The 17,868-nt window shown below is 39.4% G+C and overlaps 1 protein-coding gene across 3 annotated transcripts in view; it reads right to left on the bottom strand.

Annotated features, from left to right (window-relative positions):
* Positions 1–1,486: 1,486 nt before the first annotated feature.
* LOC147309518 (uncharacterized) overlaps positions 1,487–17,868 on the bottom strand; it is a 40,250-nt gene continuing 23,868 nt past the window's right edge. For all 3 annotated transcript variants that reach the window (XM_086269978.1, XM_086269979.1, XM_086269977.1), the window contains 4 exons: positions 4,315–4,506; positions 3,903–4,056; positions 3,636–3,821; positions 1,487–3,085 (listed from right to left, as the gene is read on the bottom strand). In XM_086269978.1, the coding sequence (XP_086126104.1) occupies positions 2,752–3,085; positions 3,636–3,821; positions 3,903–4,056; positions 4,315–4,506 (866 nt within the window). In that variant the 3' untranslated portion in view covers positions 1,487–2,751. The remainder of the gene's footprint in view (positions 3,086–3,635; positions 3,822–3,902; positions 4,057–4,314; positions 4,507–17,868) is intronic.

Below are 17,868 nucleotides of genomic sequence, written 5' to 3'. Positions count from 1 at the left end.
ATAAAATATAATAACCACAACACAACCAAAGCTAAGACTCTGCTTTAAATTGAGGCTTTAAACAAAAACACTGGATTGCAGTTGTTACATTTTTTCAGCAGACATTCCTCTTTTCATATGGTATAGGTATAGGTTGATCTTCTATAAGATCAACCTCTGGTATGGGCTGATCTTGTGGTGAACTCTCTCTGCTTGCTCTCTTAAAGTCTTCTTTTTATGGTACACTTGGAAAAATTTGATGTCTCTCTCCTGGTAAGTATTCTTAAATTAGCTGGATGTACATGGATTACATGACATACCCACTTTAGTATGTTTTAGGGCGCCAAGGGACAAAACACTTTTAGGCCTAATTAATATCACCTGTTAGGACACTTTGAAACTTTGCTGTGCATAAGTAGAATGTAAACGGTATAAGTAGCAATGTGACTGTAGTTTCTAACAGTGTCAAAACATACTTTGTGTTTTTGCAGATTTGGAACTTTCTTCATCGCCAAAGCCTTTAGGGAAACAGCTACTTCTTTTTAGTTTCTAAATGCAAGGGTTTCCATAGCAACTTTGCGTTAAACATCACAGTCTTCTATGCTGTGGGTAATTCCCTTGTGCAAAGTCTATATAAATGCAGACTTTTGGAAGGAGTGTATAAAAAGCACTTAATATCTGGGAAAATGTCCCCATGCTCTTGGACATTTTGACAGCAGGACAGCCCTGAGGTCTAAGGGTCTTGTGAGCTTAAAGCTTAGTTGATGGAATAAGCTCAAAATCTTTAAGTTTGTGAGTGCTAAGGTTGTGATTGAGTCATAGACCTTGTTTTTACCTCAGAAAGTATGAGCCACGTTGCACCATGTGCCAGCTCTGTAAAGCTGTTACAGATATCTGAATGTAGTGAAGTAGATTCTGGGGTTGGATTTTACATGATGTCCTAACCTAAGTCACACTTCATCGTGTTGACACAAAAGCCCGGGCGGTGTAATAATCTTGGTCTTGCATTAGTTGCAATCAAATGTCCAGTTAGTGGACTTGTGGCTATGTAAACTTTTACCTTTGCCTTTACCTTTGAGACAGACAGGGTTTCCTTTCCTCCAAAAACACCCAAGGTTGGGAAGATGGTATGAGCGATGTACCAGATTTCATGATGTCATCAGAGATCCCCAGTTATCGTTAGTCGTGGCAGGTGGCTGCCCCTCCCAGATCCTGGTTCTATGGGAGGTTTCTTCCTGTTAAAGGGGAGATTTTCTTCCCACTGTCACAGAGTGTTGCTTATAGGGGTTTTTTAATTGTTGGGTTTTTTCTCTCTATTATTGTGAGGTCTTAACCTTACAACATAAAGTGTCTTGAGGAAACTGTTGTGATTTGCTGAATGTGAAAAACATGCTGAAAATGTAGGCCAGCTTGTCATTTTCAGCTGCCCGGACACAGTGATGAATTGGGTCTGTAATCATCTCTCCATGCATTCCTTTTGAAAAACTCTTAAAACACATACTGAACATATTGAACTCTCTTTATTCAGCATTTATGGCAGTCCTGTTGTTATACAAATAGTTTACAGTAAAAGACTAGCCATTTAAAAAAGGGTTAAAGTGCAGATTTATTAGTGTTCTATTAAAAATAAAAGTAAATGGGCCTTGCACAGTTTATGATTTAAATGCATTTAAACAGTTCAAAGGAACAATAAAGGTTTAGCATCTCCACCCACTGCAGACTCAGTGTGCCTGACTTCCTCATGTTTCACTAACATTGCACAAAAGATCTTCATAAAATTAAATATGTTGTCATAGAATTAATTATAACGTGATGATTTTTTTTTAAATTATAACCCACAAGCGTCCCCAGAATAACCACGCTGGAATGTTTCACCAGCCACAGTGCTGATCACTAAAGCTTTTCTTATTAATTTTCTTATTGTACTACACAAATAGCTGCAAGAAGGAAACATAAACAGACACAGACAGAAGAAAAAGTTAAAAGTAGTTAACAGTGTTGAAAGAAAGAATATGTGAATTAACAATAGCCAGTGTGCTGTTAAATCCACACAAGCTGGCTTTGCTCAGTGGTTGCTACAACGGCGCTTGCTGCCAATAAAAGCCCTCATTACTGTGTTTTACCCATTCATTGTGGGAAAATACCTCAGTGTATTAACAAGAGCTGCTTTCATTACATCACACATGGCTCTGGTAAAAAGATGGGTATGATTCCAAGAAGATATGTCAAAAAATATATATTTGTCAATTTATTTAGCTCAAGAGAATAATATGTGCGATGATGGCTGATTATTTCTAAACAGTTAGCTATTAAAATGTACATTTCTGAGAGCTGCCTAAACAAAGTCTTCCTTCAATGAACAAAATTAGTGGAATCTAAATAACAACTCTTTGTGTCCCTTTGTTGCTAGGCTACATCGGGTTTCAGTAATGACGATCTGGTGGTTGTTAAACAAAAGCAGGGTTTTCTCCACCAGTCTCCCCCTGCTGGTAACATAGCTTCATCTGAGTGAGAATCAAGGGGAAAAAAGTTGTTAGGTTCCCGCTCAGTCCAAACTGAGAAGTCCATCAAGCATGCACAACAAAGGGGAGCTTCTACGCTGGCTGCATGTCCATTTCTACATGTCTGCTTTAGATTATTGGCACTGGCAGACCTCTGTGGGAGAAAACTGGGATAAGAAAGAGTAAAAAGACTTCATGTGTCTCTGAACATGCCCGTTCTTCAGTAGGAGCACCACAGCGCCCAGAAAAAATGGAAGCGGAAGTACGTAGCTTACTGCCATGGCCTCTGTGGTGTTGGATTGGGGTTGGGATAGATGGGCGCCGGTGTTGGGTGGTGGTAGTTTGGCACTACATTGGGTTTTGGAGGATATGTTGGGGTGGGGTACTGTGGCATGCCGTGTGGCTGGCTGTGGGGGATGGTGTGGGCGGGAGAGGAAGCGGCAGAAGAGGAGTCAGGGAGGTGAAGGTAGAGAGGAGCCGAGGGAGCAGTCGGAGCGGACGGTGCAGTCGGCGTTGGGACCCTCTGCAGGACAACATGTGGGTAAAGCTGAGACTCGGAGCGGTAGAGCCCGGGCATGGAGGCCTTCAGCAGACTCTCCTGACTCCTGAAAGACAGAAGCACAATAAGCCATCTGTTATTACAAACAAGAGAACTCATATGAAATGTATCCACGTTAGGCTAAGGCTTCACTTCAAGATTAGATTAAAGTACAGATCGAAACAAACAACTGGTTTATTGAAACATGTCAGGAATTATAGAAATGCTACAACTATAAAATAACCCAAGTTTAACTTGACTCAGCAGATGGTTGTTACACAGAACCGTTAGTGAGTGTTTTCACACCGTAATTGCTCTCAAGTGCAGATCAAAACAACCCCACCAGGACCCTCAAGAGGAAGTGGTCTTGGTCTGGTTCCAAATGATCATGATTCATTTCCCTTTTTTTTTTTTTTACATGTATAACACAATACAGGCATGTTCAATTTACTTGTATCAGTCGCATGTATCCAAAATAAAGGTCTAAGGTGTAAACCTTCTTACTTACTATATTTGTCTCGGCACAATTTGGGAGAAATGTTGAGTTTATTTTGTTTTTAGTGACTTTTAAAAAAGATTTTCTGTGTGTTTGGTTCCTGTGAATGTTGCCAGGTTACCTTTGGTATCCTCTGTTCTCGTATCCACTGAGGCCTTCCGTCAGGTAGAGCGGGCTGTCTGGAGCAAGACGGGGGTTCATCCTCTGGGACAGGTGGAAGATCTTAGGTGGAGGGAAGGCTTCCCATTCGCCCTCCTCTCTCTCCAGCCAGCACTCGCTGCGACGGGCGGAGCGCTTGTCTCTGCGTCTGACGAGGTCACAGGAGAGATTTATCAGTTTTTGAGAGTTTGATACCAACATAACTCCGCACCGCCATCCCCATTCCTACCTGATCCGTCCATCTTTCTTGGAACGGTCCCGGCTGGATCGCTCCTGCAGACAGCAGATGAGAAAGGACAGGGACATGGCGAGGATGACAATGCCACTAACAACTGAGGCCAGCACAGCCACTCTCAGTCCACGGTCCTCCGGCCTGGGGATAGCTGTTGGGAGAGCAGAAATGACTCTTCAGGTTCTCTCTTCTTTCCTCTTTGCTTTGATTGCTTGCATGTTGAGAGGAACAGTTAGACTTGTTCCCTGAGCACACAAAAGAACTGTGTACTGTCAATGAGTCTTTTTTTTTCTTTCTTTTATAAAAGTAGAAGTTTGAATGGTGAAAACTAAAAAAAAGTAAATGCAGGAGAGAAATCTTTGGGCTAATGTATTTAAGTTTTAGGTTTTCCATACTTAAATCTACACACCTTCACAGACAGGCAGGTAGTTGCTCCACTGCGCTTTACCATTCCTGACATGGCAGTAGATTTTGTCGCTGCCAACCAGCTGGTATCCATCTCTGCACCAAAAGGCCAAAGCACTCCCGATCGACACACCTGTTCCACCTTCCACATAGAAGGAACCCCGACGTGGTGGCAGGACAGGCATACAGGACAGACCTGATGGGATGTGGGACAAAAGTGCTTAGATCAACCAAACACATGGTCATTGTGCTAAAGAAAAAGGGGATTAAGTTAGACAGGGCGCCCTCCAAAAGTCCTCAAGGGGGCACTGAGGTTTAGTGAGTTGAGGAAGGTACACCTTCCTTTAAGCCTTCTTTATTCTGATTGAAAGCCCCTCGCAAACAAAAGGCTGGATGAGTAGGGCTGCTGCACTCACAGCCAGAGGTGTGCCAGAGATAACTATGTTAGGGATATCTACTCTCAGGGACACCGCAGAGCAGGCATCAAGACACCAAGAGCCTAGAATAGAAAAATTATGCTTAGAGCTCATTACAAAGACCTCATTTTAACCTTTATCCATGTGGAATATCAACTTTAGGTCCGAGCAAGGAAAAGTATAGTAGAGCCCTCTAAAGGTTTTTTCACTGAGGTCATGAGTTAGTGTGTGTGAGCCAACATTATGCCTTTTCATGGATTAGTGCCATTTGATTTCTGTGGAGTTAATGTCTTTTCCAATAGCTGGACCATCTTTAGCAGAGTTAATGTCCCCCCCCCTCTTTTCCCGCTTCTTTATCCATGTTCGTTTCAGGCATAACCACAGCTTGCTCCCAAGTTTCTGCAATCTGTGGTGGGGCATTTAGATTACCATTTTCACTAGCAGAGAGCGATAGATGGAGAAAAGCAGAGGCATGCAGCACTATTTTTATCTTCCTCATGCTACAATACACAAATACCTCTGAGAGGTCTTGTGATACAGCAGCTATTGTTAGCTTGTGCTGTGGGGATTTTTGAAGCTCTCAGAAAATCTCATGTAAACATACAGCATCACTGATTGCACAAAATGTGCCACATTTTTATACTGCAGCTTACAGAAAAGCAATGCAAGCATTTTTTTGTTTGTTTTTTGCATCGCTGCAAAGAATGATAGAAAAAAATGAACATATGATGCAACACTCCCATTTAGCCAGCTCAGACTTAGTTTTATTTATTTTATGTTTAATTATACACACTCTATTGAGCCTGCACTTTATGATTGCATTTATTTATCTATTTATCTACTTTTTTAATATATATATATATATATATATATATATATATATATATATATTTTTTTTTTTTTTTTTTACGGATTTGACTTATTACGATGACTAAGCTGACCACTTATTTTAAATCTTAGACCTTTTTTTTGTTTGTTTGTTTGTTTGTTTGTGCAGGGGTGTGGGTCCACTTTGTATTATTAGCTTGGATCTCTCTCTCTCTCTCTCTCTTTATTTATTTATTTTTTTTACATCTACTGGCACTGTTGTAATTATGATGTGGGAATGTATGTCTCATATTGTTTTACGTTCTTCAAAAAGAAAACAGCATACTGTGCAATTTGTCTTTTGTAAAATTGATGCATAAAATTCAACAAAAATATCTGGGGAGAAAAATGAACATGCGATAGGGGCTGACAGGGTTGTGCATACAGTCGATAGTAGTGACGATTCAGCAGTCACCAGGTGTAAATTGAACTGCAGAAATTCTGGGTTTTAAAATTTTTTTGCCAGAATGTTGCATTTGAGTTATATCTGCAGAGTTTTATACTAATAATGGCGGATATCCAGCAGAATGTACAGAAATATGTTTTGACCTCATCATGGAATTGGAAAGCTGCATTATCACTTGAATTATTAACTGAAGAAAACTTTCACAAAGGAAACAAGACACTTGTCACCAATCGGTTTATTGTGTTGGCTGGTCACTAGACAATATTCCAGGCTCTGGTAACCCTCTAATGGATTAATTATCCTGTCATATAATACTTTAGCTAACTACACTAATCAACTAGTTGCTTCAGTTGCCCACGTAGACGCTGAACTTGGTCCACCCATTTTGCGTCACCAGTGTTTATAGCACCCATCGTTACCTGAAGTCTCAGAGTATTGTTGACTTTTAATGTGGTCCAGATTAACTTGGAAATTGGAATTTTTGAGTCCCAGTTGGGATTTTCAACTGGAAAATCATCAGATTCAGCCCAATTTAATCTGTTGGGCATTTTGTTTGGACTTCAGACAACAATTCTGATTGCTTCACTGCCAGACAATGTAAAATTTTAATATGAACTTTTAATCTATACTGCCACTGCTATTTGAGATTTGCTAAAAAAAACAACCCACGCAAAGCACTGACCAGGATCCACCCATGAAGATGCTGCAGCGGTAGCAAATAAGCATCGTGCTGTATCGATAGTGATGCATGAATGTGTTGACCTTTCTAAAATGCAAAACAAATCCTGTTTTCTGACTTTACTATTGGAACGCACTAACGCAGTTACTAGGGTTTCTATAGTGTCTAGTAGCTAAATGCTATGCTAGCAATCAAATTTTTGCTGCACTTTTTTTTTTTGGCCCAATAATTATAATATAATTATTTTATAATTATATTATTTCATGCCTATGGAAAAATGTAAAAATATGTAATTTCCTTTGGTAAAATTATCTTTAGTTTATTGTGATTTCATTTCGGTTTTGGAAAGTAGCCCTGGGTCATCCTTGAATATAGGCTAACTTTTTTCTCTTTCTCATCTACTTTTACGATACAGTGTAGGTTCACACTAGATGTGTGGTATGTATAGTGCCATCATGATCCTAATATTTCATGTTTTAAATATCAAATCGGTATATCACAACAGCCCAGAAAGGTTTGCTGAACACAGCAACTGGAAGCAGGTTAGAACATGAATTTCTTAGACTTGAACAGTTAATCTGCACGAGATTAAAGCTAAATGCTAAGTTGAAAGATGCTAATGGAGGATGACCAGGTTGATTCTTTGTGGGTTGGACACCTTTGTTCTATCTATAGTAATATTTTCTATTTTTAGTAAAAAAAAATAATCATTTGTGCTTTAAAATGGATTAAAGAATTAAACACAGAAAGTGTTTGCTATTATGATGTTTTAATGAGTAATGGCCAGAGGAGCGCGTGATACCGTGGAATGCTTTGCTGTGTCACTATTAGTGTAATCTTGTGTGTGTGTGTGTGTGTGTGTGTGTGTGTGTGTGTGTGTGTGTGTGTGCATGGGAGAGAGAGAGAGAGAGAGAGAGAGAGAGAGAGAGAGATCATCCCTATGAACATACAAGCTGCTCTCTGCTGATTAGGAGCGACAGATGGGAGGATTTCTGCTGCGTTAGAGACAGTGAGGGAGAGGATCCCGTGATCCTATGCGAAGATGACAGCATCCTCTCCCTCACACACACACACACACAGAGTTACACAGCACAGCATACACGAGACACGTGCGTGATTGCTACAGTACAGGGAAACAAGGACAAGCTGACTCTGTTCTTTTTTAAACGGGGGACTAAAAGCCTTTCTGTTTCCCTTAAGAGACCTTTTACTCATGCTTTGTGTTTGTATGTAGTATATATCTATCTGGCGACCATCATGTATTTTGTAGAGGGGGCTTTATAGTGTACTTAAAAAAAAAACAAACGCTTGAATTTTTTAGGTCCTGATGTCTGTATTGGCAGAGCATGCACACACGGCACTAAGATAAAGAAATGACATTAAAGGACATCATCTGTTTAAATGATTCAAACAATCTGCTTTACAGTCATGAAATACAGCACACCTTTAACTTATAAAAGACGTTATGTTTAACCTTGTTCAAGAAAAGTTACACACTCAAGATGTCATCAGTGATGTGGATCAGACTCAAGTCAAATTTCTTTTATTTTCCAATACTTTGCTCTTTTCTTTTGCTCCTTTGCAACATTCAATATTCCTGCTGTGGAAATAAAAAGTAATTGCTCATTTGTGTTGTAGTGGGGCAAACCTCTCACAGAAAGAATATTAAAGAGATAAATTTGCATTTGAATGAAAGCTAAATGATCTTTAATTAAAACGAGGTGAATGCAATTATCATCAGAGATTCATCTGGTGAGTTTATCAGACATTATTACGGCACCAGGAGCTCTCAGTTTATGACCTATTAAAAGGCAGCGCACTAAACAACACATTGTTCACTGTCCTCATGGTCATATTGATTATCAACTGGTGGAGATTATCAACCATATGGATTTGCATTTAGCTGCTTTATTTACAGTAGGATTCTAAAGGAACTTGCAGATTTACAGAGAGCCAATGACTGGAGGTCAGTGTTTCCTGACCACAAACCACAGCATGCATTAACAGTGTACTATAACAAAACAATGTCACTATCGTTGCTCAGCAATGGACTCACTCTGTTTTAAATCAGCAGGCTATTACAGTATGGATGGATTTGTAGTACTCAGAGAGACAAGATCAATTTTAAATACTTTAATGACTAAAGCAACATTAGCATTCATTTTATTACATTTTTCAAAGGTAACTTTCTTGGTTGTCACTTACTCATAATTACAATTCCTGGCAAGTACCATCTAAACGGTTCACCCTGTTCAACAGCTAGCAGTTAACTTTGGCTATGTGTGATCTGCAGCTAGTGGACACTGGGCTTGAGCTACAGTGTGTTTACAATGAACAACAGGTTCTTGGTGTGATGACAATTGAGACACTGAGGTTTAATGCTAAAATGCTCAGTAAAGCTGAAAGGAACGGACAGGCAGGCTCACAGCCCCTCCTCTCACTAGCAGCTGAACACCTGAAAAGAGGAACTTAAAGCTCCCATTTCAACAGCACTTAAATTTTAAAGAGTTATCACAAATGCTAAACTGGCTGGCACACATGTTAACCATAGCCATTTAACTATTAGTAGTACCTGATAGCTGCATTAGCTATCTGTTAAGTTACAATTAAGGTAGTGAGTAGTGGCTAGCAGTCATCATTACCAGCCCTGTCCCAGTAGCAGCCCACTTTACCAACTCGATTTAAAAAATAAAAAATACAGCCAACATAAAGTACCTTAAACCTGCCGGAAAATGGCTCTTTGTTTTAACCTCTTTCTTGCTGTGCTTAGTCATTTTGGGTCATATTTTTCCCCGCTGTATTGAAAATTGTAATATTGTGACAAAACTAGTGTTCAACAATAAGAAATAAATAAACATAAAGTAATCCTATTCGCTCTCGAGGTTAAAACACTATACACGAAATAATGGTAAATGGCCTGGCCTGTGTTTATATAGGGCTTTACTAGTCCCTAAGGACCCCAAAGTGCTTTACACAACCAGTCATCCACCCACTGGTGATGGTAAGCTACATTGTAGCCACAGCCACCCTGGGGCGCACTGACAGAGGAGAGGCTGCTCGCCCAAGGACACAACGACCGAGACTGTCCATGCCGCGGCTCGAACCGGCAACCTTCCGATTACAAGGCGAACTCCCAACTCTTGAGCCACGATTGCCCATCAGCCACGATCGCCCATAATGTTAATTGTGTATTGCTGGTGCAAAAATGGTCTCTTTATGTAATTCTGCAGCTCATGACCATAAAAGGGTGTGGCTATTTAAAAGTACTGTTGAATGTCAACTGTCGTTTTTATTTTATTTTAAGCCTGTTTTTCACCAGATATAATTAACCATTAGTTGGCCAGCCAATTATTCATCCAGTTTCAAAAAATCTAAGATTCCACCAGCCAAAAGCTTCAAAATCCAATGAGGTTTATCGTGGTGGCTTTATGTAGTCCTTTGACAAAGTCAGAGTCATCCCATTAACTGATATCCATTTATCAGCAGTGTTTAAAGTGAACTTACTAAGCAACACATTAGGAAACAGGGTGCACTATTTAAGACTCTGAGATGTCTTTTGAGATTCTTAGCTTCTTCCCTCTGGGTTTTTACTGTAGAAAAGGAACAATGAAGACAGTGTAGAGCAAACAAGCATAGTGTCCTCAGTGGTGCTCAGAAGCAATGAAAAGCAAAATTAATGCTGAAAAGATTGAATCTGTGTTGGCTGTGTTGGAGTGTACTTTTTTCTTTATCTGACTTTAACTGAAATGAATGCTCACAGGGGACGTGTGAGCGGGGGACTGACAGCAGCTTCCAAGCACAGACTTCGTTTGCTTCTGTGAGGTATGCTGGTGTTCAGGTATTGTGTGTTTTCCCCAGAGAGAAGACAGTATGAGCGCAGTGAGGGTATGTGTGTGTGTTAGCTCTGTGCTGTGTTTGCCCAGTCGATTTGTTTCAGACCCATTCAGAAAAAAAATATCAAAGAGTTTGGCTGCCAACAGGGTACTAATACAACTCTGCCCCCCACCCCTCCCCACTCCCCAAACCAGGCAACCCCACACTGTCCAACCAAACATCCACTGGGTTGTATTCTTCTTTATCACCTCCCTCACTCGTCTCTGTCATGGAAGCACTCGGAATAGTTTGTGATTAAATAAAGATTAGGTTCTCCACATTAAAGATTCAAACACATTCACACACAGAGGGAACACATCCAATACACACTATCTGTACCCACAGCATGCACAAATGAAAATGCAGTGAATAAAAAATGCATGCGTGTTTTTATTAACAGCAGGTTTATAGAGCCCTTTACCCATTTTATTTCAATTTCAGCTACTTATAGAAACTCAAATTTATAATCTTACCTAAAAAAGGCAATTGTAATACTTGTCTTATGTATAAAAAAACAAGCATTTCACAGAGTTGGGGGATAGTTCAGGAAAAACATGGCTAGTGTCCACAAAACCTATCCTTGGATACACAATGCTTCCAAATAAACTTCATTTGAGTCACGCAGATGCTAAAACTCTGAACTGATATTAATGAGAGATGGGGTATCTGGCTGACTTGCTGCATCTTGTTTGTCCTCAAGTTCCTATCTTCTTGAGCACTTCTTTTTTTGCTCCATTTGCTCCAGCTGCTCTCTTACATGGTCTGAGCTCAAACAAACATCGTGCTTCCCTGTCCTATCCATTAGTGGATCTATTTCTGTGGCACCTCGCTGATGCGCTGCATCACAGCTGATTACCTAATGCCCGCAGCTCTCTCTGCTTGTGCAGCGTATGCTCCTGTGCAAACCCTTAAAACCTCAGCTGTGAATTAGTGCATGTGTTTATGGCATATGTTTAATCCTTTTTCCTAACATGTGAAATGATCATCACATTTATGAGGGATTATCTCTTGGTTTATGTTTTCCTTTATTCATTGAGTGTGCAAAAACTACAGACGTTAGCCGAAAGCTGCCAGATTTGACCAAGGATAATTTTTCCAGGTAGAGATCTGACAGTAGGACTGAATTTTGAGCATCGATAGTGTCTTTTGAGTTTCTATTAGCCTTGGCGACAGCTCCATGAATTCAGTACATTCTGCACAAAATAAAAAGGGGAAAAAAAGAAGAAAAAAAAGCACACATTTAAGCAAAAAGGCTTCATCAAATTTATATAACAGGACTATTCCCACTTTCTCCGCGTGCATGTTCCACCATAGTGCCTGTCACTTTGTTTCAAATGCAGAGAGTCAAGTAAAACTCATGCTTGCCTTTTAAAAATGTAGGAAATGGAAATACTGAGAGGATAAATTAGTATACTTATATCACAAAAGAAAATCAAAGATGACAGAGTGCAAGAGCAGTTGTTCCCCTTCTGCTTCACCCATCAAAGAAGAGAGAAGGCTCATTTCCAGCTCCAGCTTAGTGACTTTGTTGAGCTAGTTTTAAGCTGTGGGAAGGTAATAATGAAGTTGAGTCACTGCCAAACGCCATATTGGATTGACAGGCCGGGTACAGAGGCAAGTCTTTTTTGTCTGAAGCTCACCGAGCTGGACAGCTCTGGAGTGACGACAGTGTTTGTCATTGACAGAAATACCCCTGGATCTACGTGTGTGTGTTTATACATCATCGTGAGGACCAAAAGTAGGAGTGCTACTATACTTGTGGGGACCAACAGTCGCTTATGGGACAAAATGCCCATAGAACGAGTTTGAAGGCATTTTTCAGACTCAAATTTGGTTTTACTTTCAGGGTTACAATTACATTATGGTTAGGGTTAGACATTCATTTTTGATGGTTAGGGTTAGGGTAAGCATTGTGTCAGTTAGATGTCCTCACTAAGATATGAAAACAAGTGTGTGTGTCGTGGCTTGTACCATACTTGTCCCCAAATAAATTCCTGTCAGTCAAACTGCAGAAATCTAGAAACTGCCAACATTATCTTTGCCAAAACGCTCCTCTGTGTATCACCTTTCTTGAGTGTTTCTCACTGAAGGGAAATTAGCGAACATTATGCGGTAACTGATACTAGAGGTTGGATTGGATGGGCAGCGCTGTTGCCCCACAGCACGTCCATTTATGGCCCATTTTGTGTGGAGCTTGCATGTTATTCCTGTGCCTGTGTGAGTTCCACTCAAAAACATGAGATTAGTGATTCTAGACTAACCACAGATGGGCTAGCTAAAGGTAGATAAACTGAGTAAAGTGTATTCAATTAAATGGCATATGGAAAAAATGTGCTTTGAGTGGTTAGTAAGACTAAAAACATGCAACAGTGTTATACATAAGGGAAGAAGATTAAAATGGTGTGCTAATGGGAGAAACGTATGTTATTTTTAGCTGGTGGAGAAAATTTTTTTATATACAAGTGGACAGAAGTAACTCATGTTAAAATACACTGGACTCTATCTGCTACCAATGAATGCATCTTTATCCGCGTGTGTCAGCGTGTCAGTAACAGGATTTCTTGCACTAGATGTAACCTAGAATAGGCAAAGGTAATAGGCTCTGCCAAGAAGGTAATCAGATTAAAAGCATTAAAACATTTTACGTTTACGTTTTTGGCTGACCTTTTTATTTAAAGCAACTCAGAGTGAATAAAAGCAGCTTACAAGCAACACTTAAGTAGATAATGTGTCTAAAATTGAACTTTATTGTTCTTATTCGCAAAGTTGATTCGCTTTAGAGTATTTAACTTGATTAACTTGATTAAAAACACACTAAAATATTATCTATCTATCTATCTATCTATCTATCTATCTATCTATCTATCTATCTATCTATCTATCTATCTATCTATCTATCTATCTATCTATCTATCTATCTATCTATCTATCTATCTATCTATCTATCTATCTATCTATCTATCTATAGATATATAGATATATAGATATATAGATACATACATATGTTGTCTCATTCAGTCAAACAATTGTAGATTTTTTAATAAAGATTTTTTTGGACAGAAATGTCTTTAGAGGGAAAATAAGCAATATCCCAGACAGTCTAAAAAGGATTCGCTGTCAATTTTGGCTTGTTTAGATTAAATAGCCCAAAGGTCTGCCAAGTAACAGATATAGGCCTAATTTAGGGATTAACATTAACTCTTACACTCTGTCGCGGTTAATAGGTTGTGTTATCATGTTAACTTTGAGGCTTACAGCTTTTCTAAAGCTGAAATAACTGCTGCTTATCAGGAGTCTGCCAGTTCCTCCGCAGGAAGTCGATCTGGACATCAACATGCACTGCTGCAGCTTCTCACTCCATCTCCAGCTCAGTCTGCTATTGACCACATATTTAAAGCTATATAAACCTGAGAAAAGTCGTACAAAACAAAGTATTTCTACCAATGATTTCTTTTTATGCTGATATCTAAGTGTGCAGTGTTCAGTTCGTTTCAAGTTCCTACTTTCCAAAATTTCCAACCCTAAGACAACTGGTTTCTAATTTTATTCAGGTCTATTATTTCTATCTGTATGCTAATCTGAAGGGGTGTAGAGCTGCCAATGTCAGTCTACTGGTCAGTTTAACATTTAGGCTTCAAATCCTCATACAATATTTGATGAATCTTATTCCCCTAAAAATTTGTCTTAATCCTTTTTTGATTGTTTTTTTTTTTTTTACCTTCAGCATCAGCAAGGAAACCACATATTGCATGTTTTAGCTTCATAATTTGCACCTTCCTGGTCGCTTCATGAATCCTAATATTTTAATCATTCATTCAGTTCCAGGATGAATCTTGTGTAGTTTATGACTAAATGTCTCCTTTCATGCAAGGAACATTATGTACAATGTAAGTTCTGTGTGAAAGATACTGCATGGAACGTTTTGGATGGTAGGTGAAATGAAGGCTGTGAATCATAATGATCTGATTTTGATTCTGATCTGATTCGATCTGAGATAAAAATCCATCGATAATTTAATAGTATGAGTAAAAACTAATAAACGTGCATTATTTGAAACATTTCACAAGAAGAGAGGAAAAAGAAGAGAAATGTAAACATAGTCAGATGTAAAAGAAGAATCACTTGATCAATAGAGATCAATTTACTTCCAGGCAGTGGTAAGGATTCCTGGATGAGCTGCATAATGAATCGCAGCTTCTATCGATTCAGTCTGAAAGCTCTGTTTTACCCGACACTCCAAGGATCTTTGAACTAAACTTTAAGACACCTGCTTCGCCAGCCTCATCGATATTAACACTGTGAATTCTGCTAACAGGACATCTCAGTTGTGTTTTCAGACACTAAATCTTGTCTTTAATAGCTATAAATAAATAAAAGAATTGACCTTGCTTATAATAGATGCAGATTTTTTAAAGCATATTATTACAGTACAGTGAACTGATGTGGTTTGATCTTTGGGACATCCTGCTGGAAGCAGCCATAAGAAGATGGGTACACTGTGGTCATTAGAGGATGGACACCCAGTGTGGTCTTCTGCTGCTGCTGCTAATCTGCTTCAGTTTTGATAGGTTACGCATTCAGAGATGCTCTTGGTTGTTATGAGGGATTTTCACTCAGAGAACTGCCTGCTTACTGGAAAATGTTTTCAACCGTTGTCTGTAAACCCTAGAGGTGGTTGTATGTCAGCAGTTTCTCGAATATTCACACCGTCTGGCTCCAGCAATCACCAATTCAAAGTCACTTAAATCACCTTCTTCTCCATTCTGATACTCAGTTTGAAATTCAGCATGATTACTTGAACATGTCTACATGCTTAAAGGCAGTAAATAAATAAAAGAGTTCCTGACATGGCTGGTTAGTTTATAGTCATGTAGTGTTGAATGGTTAAAGCTGTTAGCTGATCGTAACAGCTCAAAAGTAATTGAAAAGTGGTGGAAACAGCTGTAAATAATGCATTAAAGGCTCAATGAAACTGCTCAAAGTGAATGTTAAACGGTCCAAACCAGTTTTTCCAACCGTTTGGAGCCACGGCACATATTTCACCTTAGAAAAATCACGCAGCACACCACCAAACAGAAATGTCACAAAAACCATTTTCACCATTTCCCCCCACACACCAGGCGTAGGGGAATTGGCTTAGTTTGTCCCCAGTATACCTTTTTTGCGTTCTTCTGACCACTACTAATGCTAGGGCCTTCATTTGGGTCAGAATTTTCTCCAGGACCCAGGTCAGACTGACTACTTTTTCTTTTCAAATATTTATCTATTGCTAATACACGCTGCATCGGCTCACATCATGTGATTTGTTCTTCCTCTCCTTCTGTTTTACTGGCAGTCGGCAACCCATTTAATTAGGGCAGGTAGTTGTACTGCCCTTCAGTGGAAGAAAATGTTGTTCTGCCTGTTACGCTGATCGTTGGTTAGATAATCTTCCACAGCATACCTGATAATTTCTCATGGCACACCTATGTGCCGTGCCTCAGTGGTTGGGAAACACTTGCCTAAACAAGCTAAAAGCAATGGACAAATAGATCAGTTTACTGAAAAATAAATTGAGTTAGCTAAATGTGTTACATTTAGTTAGCCAAATGTAATGTAAAAACTGCAGAATTAGGTTAGAGAAATAGATTTACAGATGGCTGAATTACTTGTTAAAAGCAATGAACAAATGGTTAGCTAAATATCAAGGACTAATGGGTGATATTAGCCGAATGGCCACGTGTGATAAGTTGCAGTAACAGCAGAGGGAGATATTTCATTTCAAGCCTACATGAAAAGAATTATGGGAAAGTGTTTAAACAGACTTTACATGTTAGCTGCCTAGCTGGAGTAGAAGGATGACTTTTTGGCTTTAAATAAATTTTCTCCCCCTACTGGTACTGGAACTTCTGCATGCTGTCTACCACGCTTTGGAGAGGAAATGGGTGACATCCACATGGTGAACCGACTATATGCTTTATCATGCTAGACATTTTTTTTTACTTTTTACTTTATTATTTGACTTTGTTCATTGCCTTTAATTTGGCTGCTGAATCAAAGTGCTCTGCATCTCCTATATTTAACTGAATTAATTTTTGTCACCTGACAGTGGCTTTATACTTACAAAGCCAAAACTAAAACACCTATAATGACTAAACATAAACACTGCATTGCTGCTGTAATCTGGTCCTAAAGTAAAAAATCAAACAGCTTTAAAGTGATGGGGGTAAGTAAACAGAATCTGGAGAGCAGCTTTTATCTCTTAAAGCTAGCTGATTAGGATTTGATTTTGTCATAAACATAGCTACCACTCACATGTTGCTTTTAGGAGAGTTAACATTAATCACACGTTTAGGATTTAAAATTTTTGGGCACTCTCTTGCATAAAACCTCTGGTCAAGTGAAAACCCTCCATGTGGTGCAGTGTGGCAGGCCAGCTGATTACCTGTATGTGTGTGTGTGTGTTATTAAAGCATGAAGTGCTTATTCCTGCTTGGTCAGACAGATTGCTGCAGTTGTGAAATGAGCAACTGTGTTGTTTATTCTCTAAACCTTTAAGAAGATTGCTGTCGTTTGGGCTGAGTGCGTCCATTTCTAGTGTGTGTGTGTGTGTGTGAGAGAGAGAGAGAAAGTGAATTATGTGTGTATTAGCCACGTGAGCTTTGCATTTTGTCATCTGCTGTAGGCTGTTTGTGTGTACACGTGAAGATATGGGCAGTGTGACTGAGAGGAGGGTGGGCGAGGACGTAAGAATAAATGGTGGAAAACCAAAAAGAGAGAGAGACAGTGGGAAAAAGTAAAAGAAAAAATACAAATGATAATAGAATAAAGAAGGGAAATGAGATGAGATGAAGAAAGAAACCAAGTGACAGAGGATAAAAAAAAGCAATTAACTGAGAAACAGAGGAGACAGGGATTGGTGAAACGGAGAGACTTATAGACAGAAAAGCAAAGAGGAATAGCCTAGATGGGCAGTGGGAGAGGAGGAAAAGATAAAGGCAGCTCATGCTCCAGTAGAGATGAAATCATGCGAGTGGCGCTGCAGCTTTCTCTTCAGGCTGAGCTGCTCCAGCGTGGACATAATGAACTTTCTTTAACTGCATCACCTGCCGCCTCACACAGCACCCACTTACACTTCTGTACCGGGCCGCGAGAGTTGAGGCTCGGGTGTGTAATGTATGGTTTTCAGGGTTTTTAGCGTTATTTTGTTATCGTTTTTATCGGTTTTCCTGGGTCTTTTCACATGTGTTATGAATAAATCTTCTTTTTTTGGGTACCGGTACTAGTTTTATTTTGCTGTATTTATCCGCGATACCTTAAAGAAAATATTGTCGGGCA

Source organism: Aulonocara sp. 'chitande type north' Nkhata Bay, linkage group LG17 (assembly GCF_057382095.1).
Source record: "Aulonocara sp. 'chitande type north' Nkhata Bay isolate Kocher_YH1m ecotype deep benthic linkage group LG17, A_spYH_male_GT1.1, whole genome shotgun sequence".
In the NCBI taxonomy this organism is placed as follows: domain Eukaryota; kingdom Metazoa; phylum Chordata; class Actinopteri; order Cichliformes; family Cichlidae; genus Aulonocara; species Aulonocara sp. 'chitande type north' Nkhata Bay.
Note: the sequence above shows the minus strand (reverse complement) of the source record. Positions and strands in the feature narration are given on the sequence as shown.